The sequence below is a fragment of the Camelina sativa genome, chromosome 20 (genome assembly GCF_000633955.1).
Source record: "Camelina sativa cultivar DH55 chromosome 20, Cs, whole genome shotgun sequence".
Lineage (NCBI taxonomy): Eukaryota > Viridiplantae > Streptophyta > Magnoliopsida > Brassicales > Brassicaceae > Camelina > Camelina sativa.
The window spans coordinates 2,166,293-2,181,278 of record NC_025704.1 but is presented as its reverse complement, the minus strand read 5'-3'; the positions used below and the strand labels follow the sequence as shown (position 1 = coordinate 2,181,278).

At 37.0% G+C, this 14,986-nt stretch overlaps 5 protein-coding genes across 5 annotated transcripts in view; 1 reads left to right on the top strand and 4 right to left on the bottom strand.

Annotated features, from left to right (window-relative positions):
• LOC104772128 (sister chromatid cohesion 1 protein 1-like) overlaps positions 1–1,282 on the bottom strand; it is a 10,393-nt gene extending 9,111 nt beyond the window's left edge. Inside the window, exons 1-5 of the mRNA XM_019241750.1 lie at positions 1,167–1,282; positions 855–979; positions 543–631; positions 321–470; positions 110–241 (exon numbers count right to left, since the gene is read on the bottom strand). Coding sequence (XP_019097295.1) covers positions 110–241; positions 321–470; positions 543–631; positions 855–979; positions 1,167–1,282 — 612 coding nt within the window. The remainder of the gene's footprint in view (positions 1–109; positions 242–320; positions 471–542; positions 632–854; positions 980–1,166) is intronic.
• Positions 1,962–3,171, bottom strand: LOC109131136 (sister chromatid cohesion 1 protein 1-like; the record flags this gene model as incomplete). The annotated part of the gene is made up of 7 exons (XM_019241749.1): positions 3,025–3,171; positions 2,739–2,807; positions 2,563–2,621; positions 2,434–2,478; positions 2,294–2,313; positions 2,117–2,193; positions 1,962–1,989 (listed from the first exon to the last, which is right to left on the bottom strand). Coding segments are annotated over exons 1-7 (351 nt in total), but the record flags the coding sequence as incomplete, so codon positions are not given.
• LOC104768742 (peptide-N4-(N-acetyl-beta-glucosaminyl)asparagine amidase A-like) lies at positions 3,580–5,591 on the top strand. The gene has a single exon (XM_010492777.2). It carries the CDS (start codon positions 3,631–3,633, stop codon positions 5,425–5,427), a length of 1,797 nt encoding a protein of 598 aa, XP_010491079.1. The 5' UTR covers positions 3,580–3,630; the 3' UTR covers positions 5,428–5,591.
• On the bottom strand, positions 5,494–7,717 carry LOC104768743 (eukaryotic translation initiation factor 2 subunit alpha-like). Its single transcript, XM_010492778.1, has 7 exons — positions 7,245–7,717; positions 6,764–6,820; positions 6,586–6,672; positions 6,355–6,501; positions 6,155–6,259; positions 5,837–5,935; positions 5,494–5,739 (listed from the first exon to the last, which is right to left on the bottom strand). The coding sequence occupies exons 1-7, from the start codon at positions 7,626–7,628 to the stop codon at positions 5,584–5,586; spliced, it is 1,035 nt and encodes a 344-aa protein (XP_010491080.1). The 5' UTR covers positions 7,629–7,717; the 3' UTR covers positions 5,494–5,583.
• LOC104768741 (cytosolic endo-beta-N-acetylglucosaminidase 1) lies at positions 11,169–14,797 on the bottom strand. Its single transcript, XM_010492776.2, has 11 exons — positions 14,161–14,797; positions 13,795–13,932; positions 13,571–13,680; positions 13,372–13,483; positions 13,172–13,279; positions 12,954–13,066; positions 12,797–12,878; positions 12,613–12,693; positions 12,434–12,489; positions 12,197–12,332; positions 11,169–12,059 (listed from the first exon to the last, which is right to left on the bottom strand). The coding sequence occupies exons 1-11, from the start codon at positions 14,539–14,541 to the stop codon at positions 11,331–11,333; spliced, it is 2,046 nt and encodes a 681-aa protein (XP_010491078.1). The 5' UTR covers positions 14,542–14,797; the 3' UTR covers positions 11,169–11,330.

Here is a 14,986-nt window from a genome sequence, read left to right as displayed (position 1 = left end):
GTCGAGTTTCTGCATTGGCATTTCCAAATGTCAGATCCCTTTCAACAAGGTTAAAATAAAAAGAAACAGTGATGGATAGAGAGAGACCAGATGATGAGGTTTTAAGTACTTGAGTACTCTTTGTCCAAAGCTCGTAAAGCTGAGGAGGGTAAGAACTATCCACATGATTTTCGAGGAGTAGTGTAGGTGGCATATTCGCACGTTTGAAAAATTTCATTTCTGCCCGGATAGTTCCTCGAACCTACAAAAAGATGCCAGATGTAAGGCCAACATGAGCACCAATTAGTACATTAAAGGCCAAGGCGTTCACTAATCTGAACCTTTCTCTTTTCCCCCCTACAGAGAATGTGAGAAGTATCTTGGAGCCATGACTGGTAAACATGACCAGCAATAATAGTCTGCTCATAATCCATTTCTGAAGTAGCTGTCTTTCTTGTTCTTTTCTTTGCTGGCTTTGGTATATCTTGTTCCTGCATGCATAACAAACCCCAACTCAATGTCTTTTCTCACTAGATGAAAGTATTCCTAGTAATAGCAAATACCTCTCTGTCCGGTATGTTTTGTTCCTCCCTCTGCTCAGCAAATTCGTCCCTACCATGCTCCTGGCGCTGGGGGCTTGTGGGGTTGACTCCTGCAGATGGCTACAGATTAGTAATTTTTTTCTGGTCTGTTCATGAAGCTCAGTGTTATTCCCTGGTTATATACTGTACATGATTATCATACTGGAGACTCGCCCAAGCCATTGTTATTGGCTTCATAAAGATAACACTTTCATCTTTGACTCAAAAATTCATATCCCCATACAATAACCAAATGTCAAGATTATAGAATAAAAGACTGACACAACTCTCTACCTTCGGGAATGTCCTGCTCCTGCTGACGAGGTGGTGATGGGATGAGAGTTGTAGGTATTTCAGTGCCTTCTCTTGGATTGAAGTTCATGTTCATCTGTGTTTCATCATCTCCTTCGATGTCAAATCTGAGATGCCATCAAAACGCAGAATAGAAAAGAACAAAATCATCACCAGAATTTTGCTGAAAGGTGGATGAAAGAAATTACAGAAATAGCGAAGCCGTACAAACTTCCACCTTCAACAGTTACTGGAGAAGGTTTAAAATCTGGGAATTAAAGACCAAAGACAACAGTTATTGGATTGAAATCTCACCTTTCAAAACGATCATATGTTTCATTGTTGGTCTGGAATGAACCATGATACTCAAAGAGTGTGATATTCTCAGCATCAGCTGAGAACGATACAGAAATTGGTGAGCGTATTAGCATAAAGTTATTAACATGTCGTTTATTCACGAAGGTTATGGCTCACGATAGTAACCTTGATGGAATTGCTGTCCAAGATCTTCTGGCTCAGGGTTATTGTTAACATTGGATTCATCCAAACGCTGCAAAGAGATAAAAGCCACGCAATGAATTAGTTCAACGAAAGATGCACATTGGTTTACTAGGAGATGAACACTACAAAATGATCAATTCACATCAACAGTTGCATCTTTTGTGCATTGTCCTTTTCCACAACGCATAGGGTTACACGTTAAATCTTGAGCGATGTTCAAATGATTTTGGTTTGAGTTCATATGCTTCAAGTTCCAACAAGATTTTTCTCAGAAACATTCACATGCAGACTAAAATGAGGCTAATCATAAACCACATGCTTGAGTTGGACTAAGTCTTAGATGCCCTTTATGCGCCAACTTCTTTCCTCCACTTCTATATCTTATACATTGTTTTAGTCTGGAAATTTTAAGCCATCTAATCCACAAGTTGTACGTAATGTAAAAATCGTTTGTGAGACATAAAAGGAAATAAAGAAGCCAATCCAATCTGGGAGAGACAGGGAATCGAATAGGGTTACCATTGAAATATAAGTCTGCTGAAAATCCATGTAATTGCCAAATTTAGGAGCATTACGAGTCTGTTCAAAATCACCAAAATCAGCTTCTTCGTTCTCAGGCAATGTGACAGCTTCTTTCCTGCAAACAAACAAACCAAAACCATCATTTCTACTCTTCTTCACGACATTGTTCTTTGGATTTTGGATTTTACTTCACAATCCTTCGATGGCATGAGAAGCTGATGTGAAAATAGTAGTAATAATACCTAGCATGGGTTCTTCCTTTAGGTAGTAAAGTGGGATCCGGAACAGCTTTTGTGCGCCAAGCTCCATTAATTTCAACCTGAGAAAGATAAACAAACACATGTGAGACAGAGAACCCAGAAAACCAAGTACCGGAATATGATTTTGACATGAAAGAGGATCGGAGAAGATTTGATTACCACAAGGCGATTAACATCATCTGAAGATATTTAATGGAGAAAAAAAAAAAAAACCCAGAAAACAAATATGACTCATTAGTTCCCAAAAGAGGAGAGTGGACATTGAAATTCAAAAGAAAAAAGATGAATCAGAAATGTACCGAATAGGAGCTTCACTTTCCTCTCATAAACGATCACAACTCCACCTAACGAAAGAGACAAACATTGAGATCAAATCAAAGTATCAAACCCAGAATGAGAAGAACAAAATTTCTATAAACGAAACATACCCATAAGAATACTGGAGAGTCTAAGAGCCATCGGAACCGACGGATTCAAAATCTCTTCGCTGTGAGAAATGGAAAAATCAACGTCAGCTTTCATGGCAGGAACACCCAAAAAATCAAAACGAAACAAAAAAAAAAAACAAAATCAAACGACAAACAAAGATCTCCTCTCCGCTCACCAGATTTGAATGATATCGAGCTTATCCAGTTTCTTCCGATTGATCTTCGCGTGCAACGTAGCGGCCATCCTTAAGAAGAAGAAAAACAAAAAAAAAACAGAGGTTGGAGAGATTAAACTCTTGCACAGAGATCAAACAGGAAACCACAGTGGCGATGTTAAGCAGTAACAAGTGCGTGATCGGGACGACGAAGTTCCCATCCCGATTTCAAAAACCGATACAAAAACAGAGGTTGTAAAATCATGAAAAAAATCAGAAAACGTTTAACTGAGAAGATTCGACTCACCATATCTGACCCAACGGAGCTTTTCGAGCTAAAAGCTGATGTGAATAAAACATGATTCAACTTCAAAAACAAACAAAAAAAAAACTCCAAACTCAGGAAGAACAAAAAAGAGAAAGAGAAGCATATATTTGCGTGGAGCAGAAGCTGAATCTGATTTAATTTTACGCTTTTTTTTTTTATGTGTAAAGTTGTCTGTAATATAGAGATTTATGAATCCGCCATGAGAGCTTTAAGAAGGGAAAACTCGCAGTGCTGGGAGAGGACGAGTGAACATGTCAAGAAATATGGCTAAAGATAAATGACAGTGACGAAAGTTTCACCAGTAACCCTCTCATAGTGTGACACGTACACGGATTATAAGTAACCACAAGTGACGCTAGAAAAAACTTTTGAATTCCGTTACCGCAGCAAGGAGGACCCCACACTGTCACTATCAAACTCTCTCCCCAGTCTCACATTTTCCTACTACTGCCTGCCATTTTGCAATATGAAAAACGACACGTAGTCGTTTCTTAGAAAACTGAAAACGCTCTGATGTTTGCCCTTCACTCTCTCTTCAGTCTCTTCATCGGCGAGAGCTCGGACAATTAAAAAAACTCAGAAGATATGATCAGCCGAAACGACGCCGTTAAGTTCTTCGTCACACTTGCTTTTCTCACTGCTACTGTCGTTTCTCTTCCTTCTTCACCGGATCGATTTCTCAAATCGACTTCGACTTATCTCCGATCACCGGACGAGCCTCAAGAGTACGAGGAGCTCAGGCTTCCCCTACCGTCCGATCACCTAACGCCGTCTTGTTCTCACGTCCTCCTCCGCCACTCATTCGCTAACACCATCAACGGACCTCCCTTTACAGCTCCATACACTCCACCTTCCGGCTGTACATCGCCGCCGTGGTCTTATGTTGTACTTGACCTACGCGCCGCCTCGAGTGGCGATCAGTACGACCGTATCTCCGCCTTGTGGCTCGGCGGGGTGGAGTTACTCCGCACCAGTACAGCGGAGCCGAGTCCATCGGGAATCTTCTGGAATGTTCGGAAAGACGTCTCTAGGTATTCCTCGCTCTTTATGAGAGCTGATTTAAATGTCACAATGATGCTCGAGAACATAGTCAACGATGTTTACACAGGCATCTATCATATCAATGTCACTCTCATCTTCTACGAATTCAATCCTATTGCGTCAAATTTGAAAGTTAATAGCAGATTAGGGTTTGTGGAATCACAGAGAAGTGACAAAACCCCTGCGGATTTGATAATTCCGGTTTGTGACGAAGGGAACAGAGGTTTCTGGTTCATGATCGACAACTCTGCAGAAACATACTCGAAACGAATTCAAATGCCGTCAAACACTCGTCGGATTGTGCTGGAACTATATGTATCGTTCCATGGAGACGATGAGTTCTGGTATTCAAACCCGCCAACCTCTTACATCAGAACGAATAATTTAGTAACCGGGCGTGGCAATGGTGCATACCGGGAAGTTTTTGTTAAGATAGATGGGAGATATGTGGGATCCGAGGTGCCATTCCCGGTAATCTTTACAGGTGGAACCAATCCCTTGTTCTGGGAACCAGTTGTTGCAATTGGTGCATTCAATCTACCTTCCTATGACATGGACTTGACGCCATTTCTCAGTTTGCTTTTAGATGGAAAGTCTCATGAGTTTGCACTTGGGATCAGTGATGGGATATCGTACTGGCTTGTGGACGCTAATTTGCACCTCTGGTTAGATCACGGGTCTTTGAATGTTGAAGCTGGGTCTAGATTCTACGATAGCCCAAGTCGTTGCATGGTGAGACAAGAAGAGTTTGAACAGCTTGATGGGTCGTTTAGGGTTGAAGCAGAGGTTCATAGTGAATATGATGGCTGGGCTAGATCAAGTAAAGATAATCTGACCACCATGGTCAAGAGCATGTTTAAGATTGGCAGCTTGGTGAGGTTCGAGGGAAACGGAACATACAAGAGGGTTGAGCAGAGGGTGGAGACCAAACGCATCGTGGAGGTGACTTCTGATACGGGTAATCCAGTGAACCGAGTCGTGCACCAGCGAACATATCCTCTCACGGTGATCACTTCTACTCTTAGAGGGTTAACCAATGACAAGGATAGATATATGCTCGTGACCAATGTTTCACACGCCTTGAATGAGACTCATTCAGATGGAGAGGCTTTGACCCAAGTTTTCAACAGACAAGACTCGGAGGGTTGGATGGAGGTGGAAGATCACAATGTCTTGGCCGGTGAAGCAAGCACAAGACAGAGGCTTAGCTACATCGATGAATTCAGCTGTTATTCCCACACAATCGTTGCGGCCAATGGAGAGATTGCCCAAGACAGTTCATCTGATTCTTGCACTTCGTCTTCATCCTCAGAAGACAACACATTCACCAGCTTATCATAACCATTGTGAAATCAAAGATGAAACACTGTCTTGTATAATAGATACTTGTACTACTAAGCATGTTCAGGGTCAAAGGAAACAACTGTTTTTGCGCAAAAGGAAACAAAATTGTAGGATCTAAAGCAGAAACCGTAGTTACAATGCTTTTGCTTTTGTTCATTCAATTATCCCGCTACCTCCATTGATATCGACTTCTCCCATTCCAGTGTCTTCTTCTTCATCTTCGCTTCCCTCATCTCCACTGAGTTCTTCATTATCCATTCTAAGCTTAGCCATGTGCTCAGCAAGCAATTTATCATCGCGTTCACTCACCTACAAATGTTGTAGCACATTAAGGTCATGGACCGAATAAAATGAGTGATTGAAGTAGTAAATTCAGCTTGTCACAGAAAAAGGATGTAAGACTTACCGCACGAGCACCTTCTTTAACAACAAGTTTCCCCTTTTGTTTCTCTATTGCAGTAATGCATGCTTCAATTGCTTTATTCAGAGTTACTATTCCTTTTTCCTACTCAATCAGATAAATAAAGTGTCAGGGTGACCAAGAGTTTTACTGAAACATTAGGTTGTAAAACTCATATTGAACTGCAGTTATTCATGATGGTTGCGCGGAAGAGTTGAATGAATATGTGTAAGGATTTATGGTGATGTTACAGTGTAAACCTCAATGTATTTTAAACCCTTCTCCACGTTTAAACAAGGGACAAACCCAACAACATAAACATACCTTGTCAAGGGTTTGCGTTGTAAGTACATAGAGTGGTGGTGCAACAAGCTTGATTTTGACAGGACAATCATCACAACCTTCAGCCTCTGCCTTCTTCATGGCTTCCTGAAAAATCATACTATTATTATTGCCAGACAACTTATGCTAGCAAGTAGAAAACTCATCTTAAAATCAAAAGATAAGAAATAGAAAAGACTGACCTTGATGTGTAGAACTCCATCAAACTGAAAACACTTCAATTCGATATCAGCACGGATCTTCATTGGCTGTGGTGTCATTCTCCTCTTAATGTTCTTAACAAACGCATCTTTCAATTCTTCAGTCACAGCTGGAACGACTTTGGTCACCTTTAAAAAAAAAAAATAGGATAAGTCTCCATGGATCAAACTAAAACAATGACAAGGAAGGTTGTTTAAGGCATATAGTGTTACCTCCACACCATCAGGTCCTGTTTCTTTAACTTCTCGGGTAAGACCATTGAAAACTGAATCAGGATCAGTGACAACAATTTTGAAAGCCTAAACAACAGAGTCCAAAGTACACACTATCACAACAGTTCATATAAGCAACAATGAGCCGTTTAGTTAACAAAAGCTTCGGAACTATTACCTCAAAAGCATGTCCATGCTTCTTATACAATGGCCAGCCGATGTTTACGTATAGCTCCTACAAAAAACGAAGATTTTTTCTCACAAACTGGAAACCAAAAGAGAAAAGTGGAAAATGATACGCATAACTGGACCTTGTTTCAATTCAAGAAGAAAACAACAAGATACAGATCAAGCTAGAACATTGAAAACGACCACTAGATTGAAACTTTACAGAAATTGATTTCATGGCCATAGTGTAAGCTTTAACATTATCAGTTTATCACATCAACAATGGCGAAAATTTGATTTGTAGTCATCTCCAGAACATATTGGCTAGAAGAAATCATTGGAAACACAAATTCATATAATCTTAATCTCCATCAAAGTTATCCTAACTAAAATCCAAGAACTAACAAGTTCAGCTTATCATTCCAAATCAAGTAAACAAAATCGAAGCTCCTTGATCGAGAAGAGTCGCTAAAAAATCAAAATCAATATACCTCCAAATCGACACCAACAGTCTCGGCAACATGACGCATGATAGAGTGAACAAGCTTGCTCTTATTATACCTCTCCTCACAAGTCTGTATGTCCTCTTCACTAACCCTACGCTTACTAAGATCGATAAAACCTCTCTCGTTATCGACACGAAGGACCATAAAAGGCTCGATGCGACCGACCTTGATTAAGCTACTGATACTACGAATGCGACGACGAGAGAGCTCAGATAAGAGGATCATTCCTTCGATGTCGTTGTACTCAAGGAGAGAGACGTAAGCTCCCATGTCGGCGATGTTCTTCACCTGAATCATCACCGCCATGTCTACCTCCGGGTATTTGGATTCGTACATACGACATTCCAGATTCGGTGCAGAATTCGCCATGGTTTTGAGATTCTCGAGAAAATATTTTGGGAGAGAAGTCCGAAAATTACAGAGAGGAAGAGTTTCTTAACAAGAGTCGCGAAATTGAGTTTGAGGGGTTAGTGGTTTAGGATTTAGAAATAATTTTAATCACTTTAAAAAGTTACGTGTAAAATATGTTGTTATTTAATCAAAACTCTTTAAAAATGTGGTGTTATTGTTTGTGGATTGGTAAAAAGTTATCTAAAATTTTGATAAATTTAGTGTTATTGGATTAAGACTCTTATATAGTCATTAAAAGTTTTATGTTATTTAATTAAAACAAAAAAAATCTCGGATTGTTAATGAATTCAAATTTTGTGTTATTGGTTTCGGATTTTATATCATTTACTTCATAACAAAAGTAACGAAAACTCTTTCACCAAATGGAAAAATTTTATGAAAGATTTTACAAGATAAGTAAACACAAATCAGCAAGATTTAAAATAATTTCCTAAACAATCTCTTATAGAATCCTTTATTTTTCATTTCTAATTTTCTATGATTTTAAAAATAAGCAAGATTATAATTAATAATTTACCATAAAAATATTAGATGTGCATAGATGATAGGCAAAAATAACATTTTCTTATGACATATGATGTAAATATAAGAAAATTTACCATTCCTTTACTAATATAGTAGAAATGTTTTGATTAATGTAAATTTGTAAACCATCTTGCCACCAAAACTTCTTTTGATTAATGTAAATTTGTCGCGTATTTATACACTATTAGGAGCACTTGCATACCTCAACCATCATGTGTGTGCACAACATTTGCAAAAAAAAAATCATTACTAATCCAACAAAATATTGTTTATCCTCTTTGTTTGTTTGTTTGTTAATTTACAAAATTATTTTTTCATTCATATTTTCTAATCATTACTAATCTAACAAAACATTTCTACTATATTAGTAAAGGAATGGTAAATTTTCTTATATTTACATCATATGTCATAAGAAAATGTTATTTTTGCCTAAAACTAATTTATACAAACACAGTCTATCATCTATGCACATCTAATATATTTATGGTAAATTATTAATTATAATCTTCCTAAATAGTATTATTATATATAAAATGTGGAAGTAGCTTTGACAGTGACCATAAACTGGGACATTTCTCTCTTATTGTGGTAATAGATCTCAGATTAATTTACAAAATTATCTTTTCAGTTGGGAAAAATAATTATCTTTTCATTCATATTTTTTTAATCATTACTAATCTAACCAAACATTTCTACTATATTATTAAAGGAATGATAACTTTTTATTGTTTTCATATCATACGTCATTAAAAATTTTATTTTTGACTAAAACTGATTTATACAAACACAATCTATCATCTACGCATATCTAATAAATTTATGGTAATTTTTTAATTATTATCTTCCTAATATTATAAACAATTAAGTTATTTTTGAAAGATTAGTACCATTACTATAGTACAAAAATTAAATTCTTTAGTAAATAAAATTTATTTTCATTTTCACCCATTTAATAATATTAATTATTTTAATAAGATTGGTACCATTACTATGCAATTTTCCCTATTGGATTTGTAGCATAACTCTCAAATTTGAAGAACTATCAAAGGATGATGATGATGATGATGTGTTTGTTTATCATGTAGGATGATGACATAAAAACAACATTTATGTCAGATGCAATATCTGAAGAGATTTACGAGGGGGCCTATGTTGAGGAGGATTTGTTCTGCCTAGAACATAATCACACTTCTCAGCTTGTGGTATGTATCCATTTCCATTTTATTATTTTCTAGTTTTATTATAATAGGAATAGGAACTTTCTATGCATTCTAACTATTTTTTCATCTTACAGGATGATGATGCTACTGTCCAAAAGACCTTGAAGTATTACACAAGAATCTCCAAGGATGGTCTCCCTCTTTCAGAGTGGACCAGAAATTCCACCTGCCTTGTTTCACAATGGATACACCTACGAGAACCATTTAAAGATGATCCAGAGGCCTTCTTGCTGTTTTTGGCCAGAGACTATTCTGCTGACAGAGGCCACAAAATCGAGAGCTTCCAATTTGCTGCCCAACAAGGATGGGTAGACCTCACCCGAGTGACTGCATCACACTTGAAGTATCAAGGATCTTTTAGTAGTCCGATGAGACTACTTTGGAGGAGTGCTGAAGAAGAAGAAGCATAAGCAATAACTGAAGTCTCTGCACTGGAGGATGTCACAGCTAGTGATAAAAAAGTATGACTTTTTGGTTTATTTTGTATTTGAATTTTAGGATTTTCAAAATTTGCTAAAAACATTTCCAAAAAAAAATTATCTATTACTAATCTAAAAACGTAGGAAAAAAATAATCTCTTACTAAACATAGCAAAATTATTAGTGATGGCATAAAGCGAATTGACACTAGGTGGAATCAAAACCGGCACCTTAATTATAATGTAAATTTGTTGCGTATTTATATACTACTGGTAGCACTTGCATACCTCAAACCATCTTTTTACAAACAAAATATTGTTTATCCTCTTTGTTTGTTTGTTAATTTACAAAATTATCTTTTCATTCATATTATTTTAATCATTACTAATCTAACAAAACATTCTACTATATTAGTAAAGTAATGGTAAATTTTCTTATATGTACATCATATGTCATTAGAAAATGTTATCTTTGCCTAAAACTAATTTATACAAACACAATCTATCATCTATGCATATCTAATATATTTATGGTAAATTATTAATTATTATCGTCCTAAATAGTATAATTATAAAAAAATGTGGAAGTAGCTTTGACAGGGACCATAAACTGGGAAATTTCTCTCTCATTGTGGAAATAGGTCTCAAATTAATTTACAAATTTATCTTTTCACTTGAGAAAAAAAATTATCTTTTCTTTCATATTTTTTTTAATCATTACCAGTCTAACTAAACATTTCTACTATATTATTAAAGGAATGGTATTTTTTTCTTATATCCATATCATATGTCATTAGAAAATGTTATTTTTAACTAAAACTGATTTATACAAACACAATCTATCATCTATGCATATCTAATAAATTTATGGTAATTTATTAATTATTATCTTCCTAAATCTCACTCTAATTTATATTATAAACAATTAAGTTATTTTTGAAAGATTAGTACCATAACTATAGTACAAAACTTAAATTCTTTAGTAAATAAAATTTATTTCATTTTCACCCATTTAATAATATTAATTATTTTACAAGGATTTTAAAAGTTCTCACTATGTAGAATCGAAGCCTCAGTCTTTTCTTCCATCTTATAGAAGATAATGTTTCAGACAAAAGTCGGATGCAAGCCTTCTATCATCAAACTCAAAAAAGGCTTAGAGAGAAGACATGTGACTATGTTCTAGGCAGAACAAATCATCATTAAGATACGCTAAATTTAAGTTTTGATTGTATGGTTTTCATTGATACATTTGTAATCTTTCCCTAAAGTTAAAGAAAAAAAAACTAACACATAATTTGAAGTATCTCACCACTAATTTGGAGACAAACGAAAAATGTCATGAATAATTTGTATGATACCGTATGATATAGTTAATACTAATTATAAACACGGTATATAGCTTCATTATTGTAAGGTTCATATAATTCACACTGACTAAACAATCAATGCTCTTATTAGATAGCAGGGATCGCGAGTTTGGAAACGAACCATAACTCAAAGCAACCCACAACAACAAAGCTTCGAACTCGGACGTTCTATCTCAACCAGAAGGTTTGGGGAAGCATCCAGCTCCTGCCATGTACCATCTTCACCGCAAGGTTGAACTACAAACTGGACTCCCTTCACATCTGATCCAACGACCAGCTCAGAGACATAATAAGCATTAACATGAGCTGTTCCGAGAAACACTTTCTCGCTTCTCGGTTCTTCCATAACCTTGCTTGGCCTGTAATCACTCGATTTCAGATCCTCTGCATACACATTGTACCTTGTAAAGGCAAAATCTTCTTTAGGGTACTTCAATCTCCATTGGAGCTTACAACTCAAGGTCTTGGAGCCAGAACCACCCCGTACAATCTTTACATCATGAGCCTCGATAACCCATGATGACGCCAAAGGAAAAAGCTTGGTTTTTTGCTGGCGCTTGATGGAGATATGTCCAAGCAATGCAAAATACTCTAGTGTGTTTGCCTTTTCTGTGAGATCATCTGGCGTGGAGCAGAAAGCAGAGATCTCAGTCAGTGTGTACCCATCCAGAACAAGGTTTGTTTCATGCACCGTCCAATCAGATTTGGTCTGTGTTGATGTGAGGTGACATGGCAAGAACATGTTGCCAACTCTGCTGATGGAATCATTTGGCGCCATAAGTAAGGACTTTGTCTCATTTGAAGGAGACAAAAATTGTAGCAGAATGCTTAGCTCGGATCTTGTATCTGACTTCACCTGCACCAGTCCAAATTACATCAGCCAACAAACTTATAATATTGAAATATATTATAAATATGAGGAGGCAGAGCTCTTGTCGTCTTAATGGAAAATGTGACGCATCTGTGGCTTTGGTATGAGGAGCAGAAACTTACAGAAAATGAGATTGAGATGGGAGTAGCAGAAAGCTGAAGCTGAGGTTTGAAGAGTCTTGCTGTGTATTGTTCATTTCTCTTTAGTTTTCCTCTGAAACAGACGTTCCCTCCTCCATTGTAAGATGCTTCTCTACCACTACCATATTTGTGTTCTTTATTGTTAGATGTCAAATTTTCCTTTCTTTTATTGGCTTAACGAAAATCAAATATGAGGCTAGTGTTAGGGTCAGAACTTACTCAACAGTGACTTGCATGATATCTGAATTGCTTCCTTCATGAAATTCTAGGAGCGGCTATCACAGTAGAAAACAAGATCAAATTGGCATATGCATATAAGTACAGATAAAGAATGTGACAGAAAGGGAAAAGAGTTATAATACAATTAAAAAATCTAGAACAATGAGTGACCACTACACCTGCAGATTCTGGCATGAAATATTGTACCAGGGAGCGTCTGATAATGTTTGACCTCCAAGAGAAATATGGGAACCAAGGCCCTATATGATTAACCAAGAGAAGAGAGTTTCAAAACTTGTGAAAACAGAGAATAACTATTAGTCATTTGCATCTATTCACTGGAAAACAGAGTTTTCACTTCACCAAATCAAAATCTGCGTAGAAAGGTAGGACTTGCGGATATGTTTGACCTATTTCCCATGACTTCTCAACAAGTGACCACCATCTAAAAACATATAACATATGATGATGATAAGATTGCACATATTCTTGTAATTACCATCGTATTTGTAAGCATTACTTATTCTGTGCAGTGTAGAAATCGGGTGGTTGCTCGGATTCGTATACCCATCCAGGAGCAAATATGGCAGCTGATACATTGTCTCTCTTCAGCACATCAAGGGCAACATTTGTCTACAGTTAAAATGTTTTAAACAAGGTAAAAAAAACTTTATATGCAGCTTGAACATTGCAGATTACTGGTTGAATGATGTTGTAAGGATTAATTAAGTTACATACAGTCCATTGCCCACCACCATAAGTGCCCCGGCCAAAAACATCTATTCCCATATAGACATCATATTTCCTATCACCGGCAACTTCAGCTGATGCTTTGGGAAAGTTCTCCTGAAAGAGATGCATACTCACATCACAATCAAAACATATAGAAGGAATGAAGATCAATAAAAGAGAGTGAATAATGAAGTGAAATTGCATACCTGCCATGAATAGTTCGCGAATAGTCCATCACAAATATCAAAGAAAGGTTTATTATTGTCATTCAACTGATTTTGCCAAGCAAGATGACCATGAATCGTGACACTATCATACCTGCAAGAAAGAAAAAAAGTAAAATCAAAAAGGATCAGTGAGACAAAAAGAGTGAATTTGACGAAGAAAAGGCTTCTCAACACTCACCATATGACTAAACCTCCAGGTACAGATGAGTGCATGACTTTTGTTAAATGGCTTACAAAAACCATTAAATTTGGAATTTGAACTATATCTATTGCATTCTCAATATTTATCTGCAAGTAACAATTCATAAGGTCAACTTCTCCAGATATGTTGTTCACATTGTTTAAATGATTCAGCACAATAGAACAAACAAATCTATATATAGCAACAACAAAGAAACTCACCAGCCAGCCATCAAATCCAAGAGCAGCAGCAAGTTCTGCCAAACGCTCTGCATACATCTGCGCAGACTCCTTTGTCGCCAACATCTCTCTGCATATAGCTTTGCCTTCTTCCCATTCTGTTATGAAAGTCCCCAATACCTTAAGTTTTCCATAAAACACACAAACAAGAAAAGTGAATCATTCCTTATAAAAACCATGAAATGTATTTCTCTGCCTCCATGAACTAAGACAACCAAACTCTCCATCATCTTATTCATTTAGTCTCTATTCAAAGTTCAAAAAAAACCATCTTGCTGGACCCCTTAATGCTGATGCACGCAGTTCAAATATAAAACCAGACTTTGAAAAGTCAACACGTTGACTGACCTTGACGCCATGTCTGTGAGCAGTATTGGTCCAGCAAGGAGGAGGCAGAGTCACAAGCGAGTGTGCGAAGTAAACGAAAACGTCCATCAAATACCAATGCCAGATCGCGTAACCAGCGTTGTTTCCACATCCTTGAACCCACTTGTCGTCGACGTAGCCTCCTTTCATGTCATGACAAACCAAGATCCTAGATCGATCAGGCAAGGCGCCGGTGTTGCGGCGGAGAGGGACGGAGGAACGGTTAAAGGAGAAATGATAAGAGTCAAAGTAAGAGCGAGACTTCAAGTCTTGAAGAGTCTTGATTGGGAAAGAGATGGGTGTTGATGGCTTAGTTGGATCGAATGGTGGAGGTGGTACTGCCACTAACGTGGATTTCGACATCACTGCTTCACGGGAGAGAGAAAGAGAGAGAGAGAAAGAGTTCGACAAAAGACGAAGACGATGGTGTTACAGAGACTGTGTTATATAGTGTATTCGATGGCCCTACGACAATAACAAAACTAAGTAACAGACAAAAAACTGTTCACGTGTTTGTCACTACTACTGCTCACGGTACGATTTTTCTCCTTTTTCACGTTTTCCTCTTTCTTTTAAAACGAGTCAGTCAACGGCTAAAGACGAAGAGGATGGTGGTGTTACAGAGAGATTGTGTATGTGTATGGAAACTTCGTGGTTTTTATTTTATTTTTGTTTTGTCTGAAAATATATTTACTGATGATGCCATGTCGTGGATAGTGATGGTCGTTGTTTAATTATGGATGGCACAGTAAACTAGGAAGTTGTGCAGTTGGTAAATTATTTGATTCGATTCGATTTTATTCGAATA

Bases quoted from the DNA above. Each gene is read 5' to 3' on its own strand.
- LOC104768742 (XM_010492777.2), top strand. From the start codon at position 3,631: ATGATCAGCCGAAACGACGCCGTTAAGTTCTTCGTCACACTTGCTTTT.
- LOC104768743 (XM_010492778.1), bottom strand. From the start codon at position 7,628: ATGGCGAATTCTGCACCGAATCTGGAATGTCGTATGTACGAATCCAAA. The intron at 6,821-7,244 runs GTATATTGATTT...CGTTTTTTGTAG, and splicing joins CTGTTGGTGTCGATTTGGAG to GAGCTATACGTAAACATCGG. The intron at 6,673-6,763 runs GTAATAGTTCCG...TCTGTTGTTTAG, and splicing joins AGCATGGACATGCTTTTGAG to GCTTTCAAAATTGTTGTCAC.
- LOC104768741 (XM_010492776.2), bottom strand. From the start codon at position 14,541: ATGTCGAAATCCACGTTAGTGGCAGTACCACCTCCACCATTCGATCCA. The intron at 12,879-12,953 runs GTAATGCTTACA...ATATGTTTTTAG, and splicing joins TTCTACACTGCACAGAATAA to ATGGTGGTCACTTGTTGAGA. The intron at 12,694-12,796 runs GTGAAGTGAAAA...TTAATCATATAG, and splicing joins TCTACGCAGATTTTGATTTG to GGCCTTGGTTCCCATATTTC.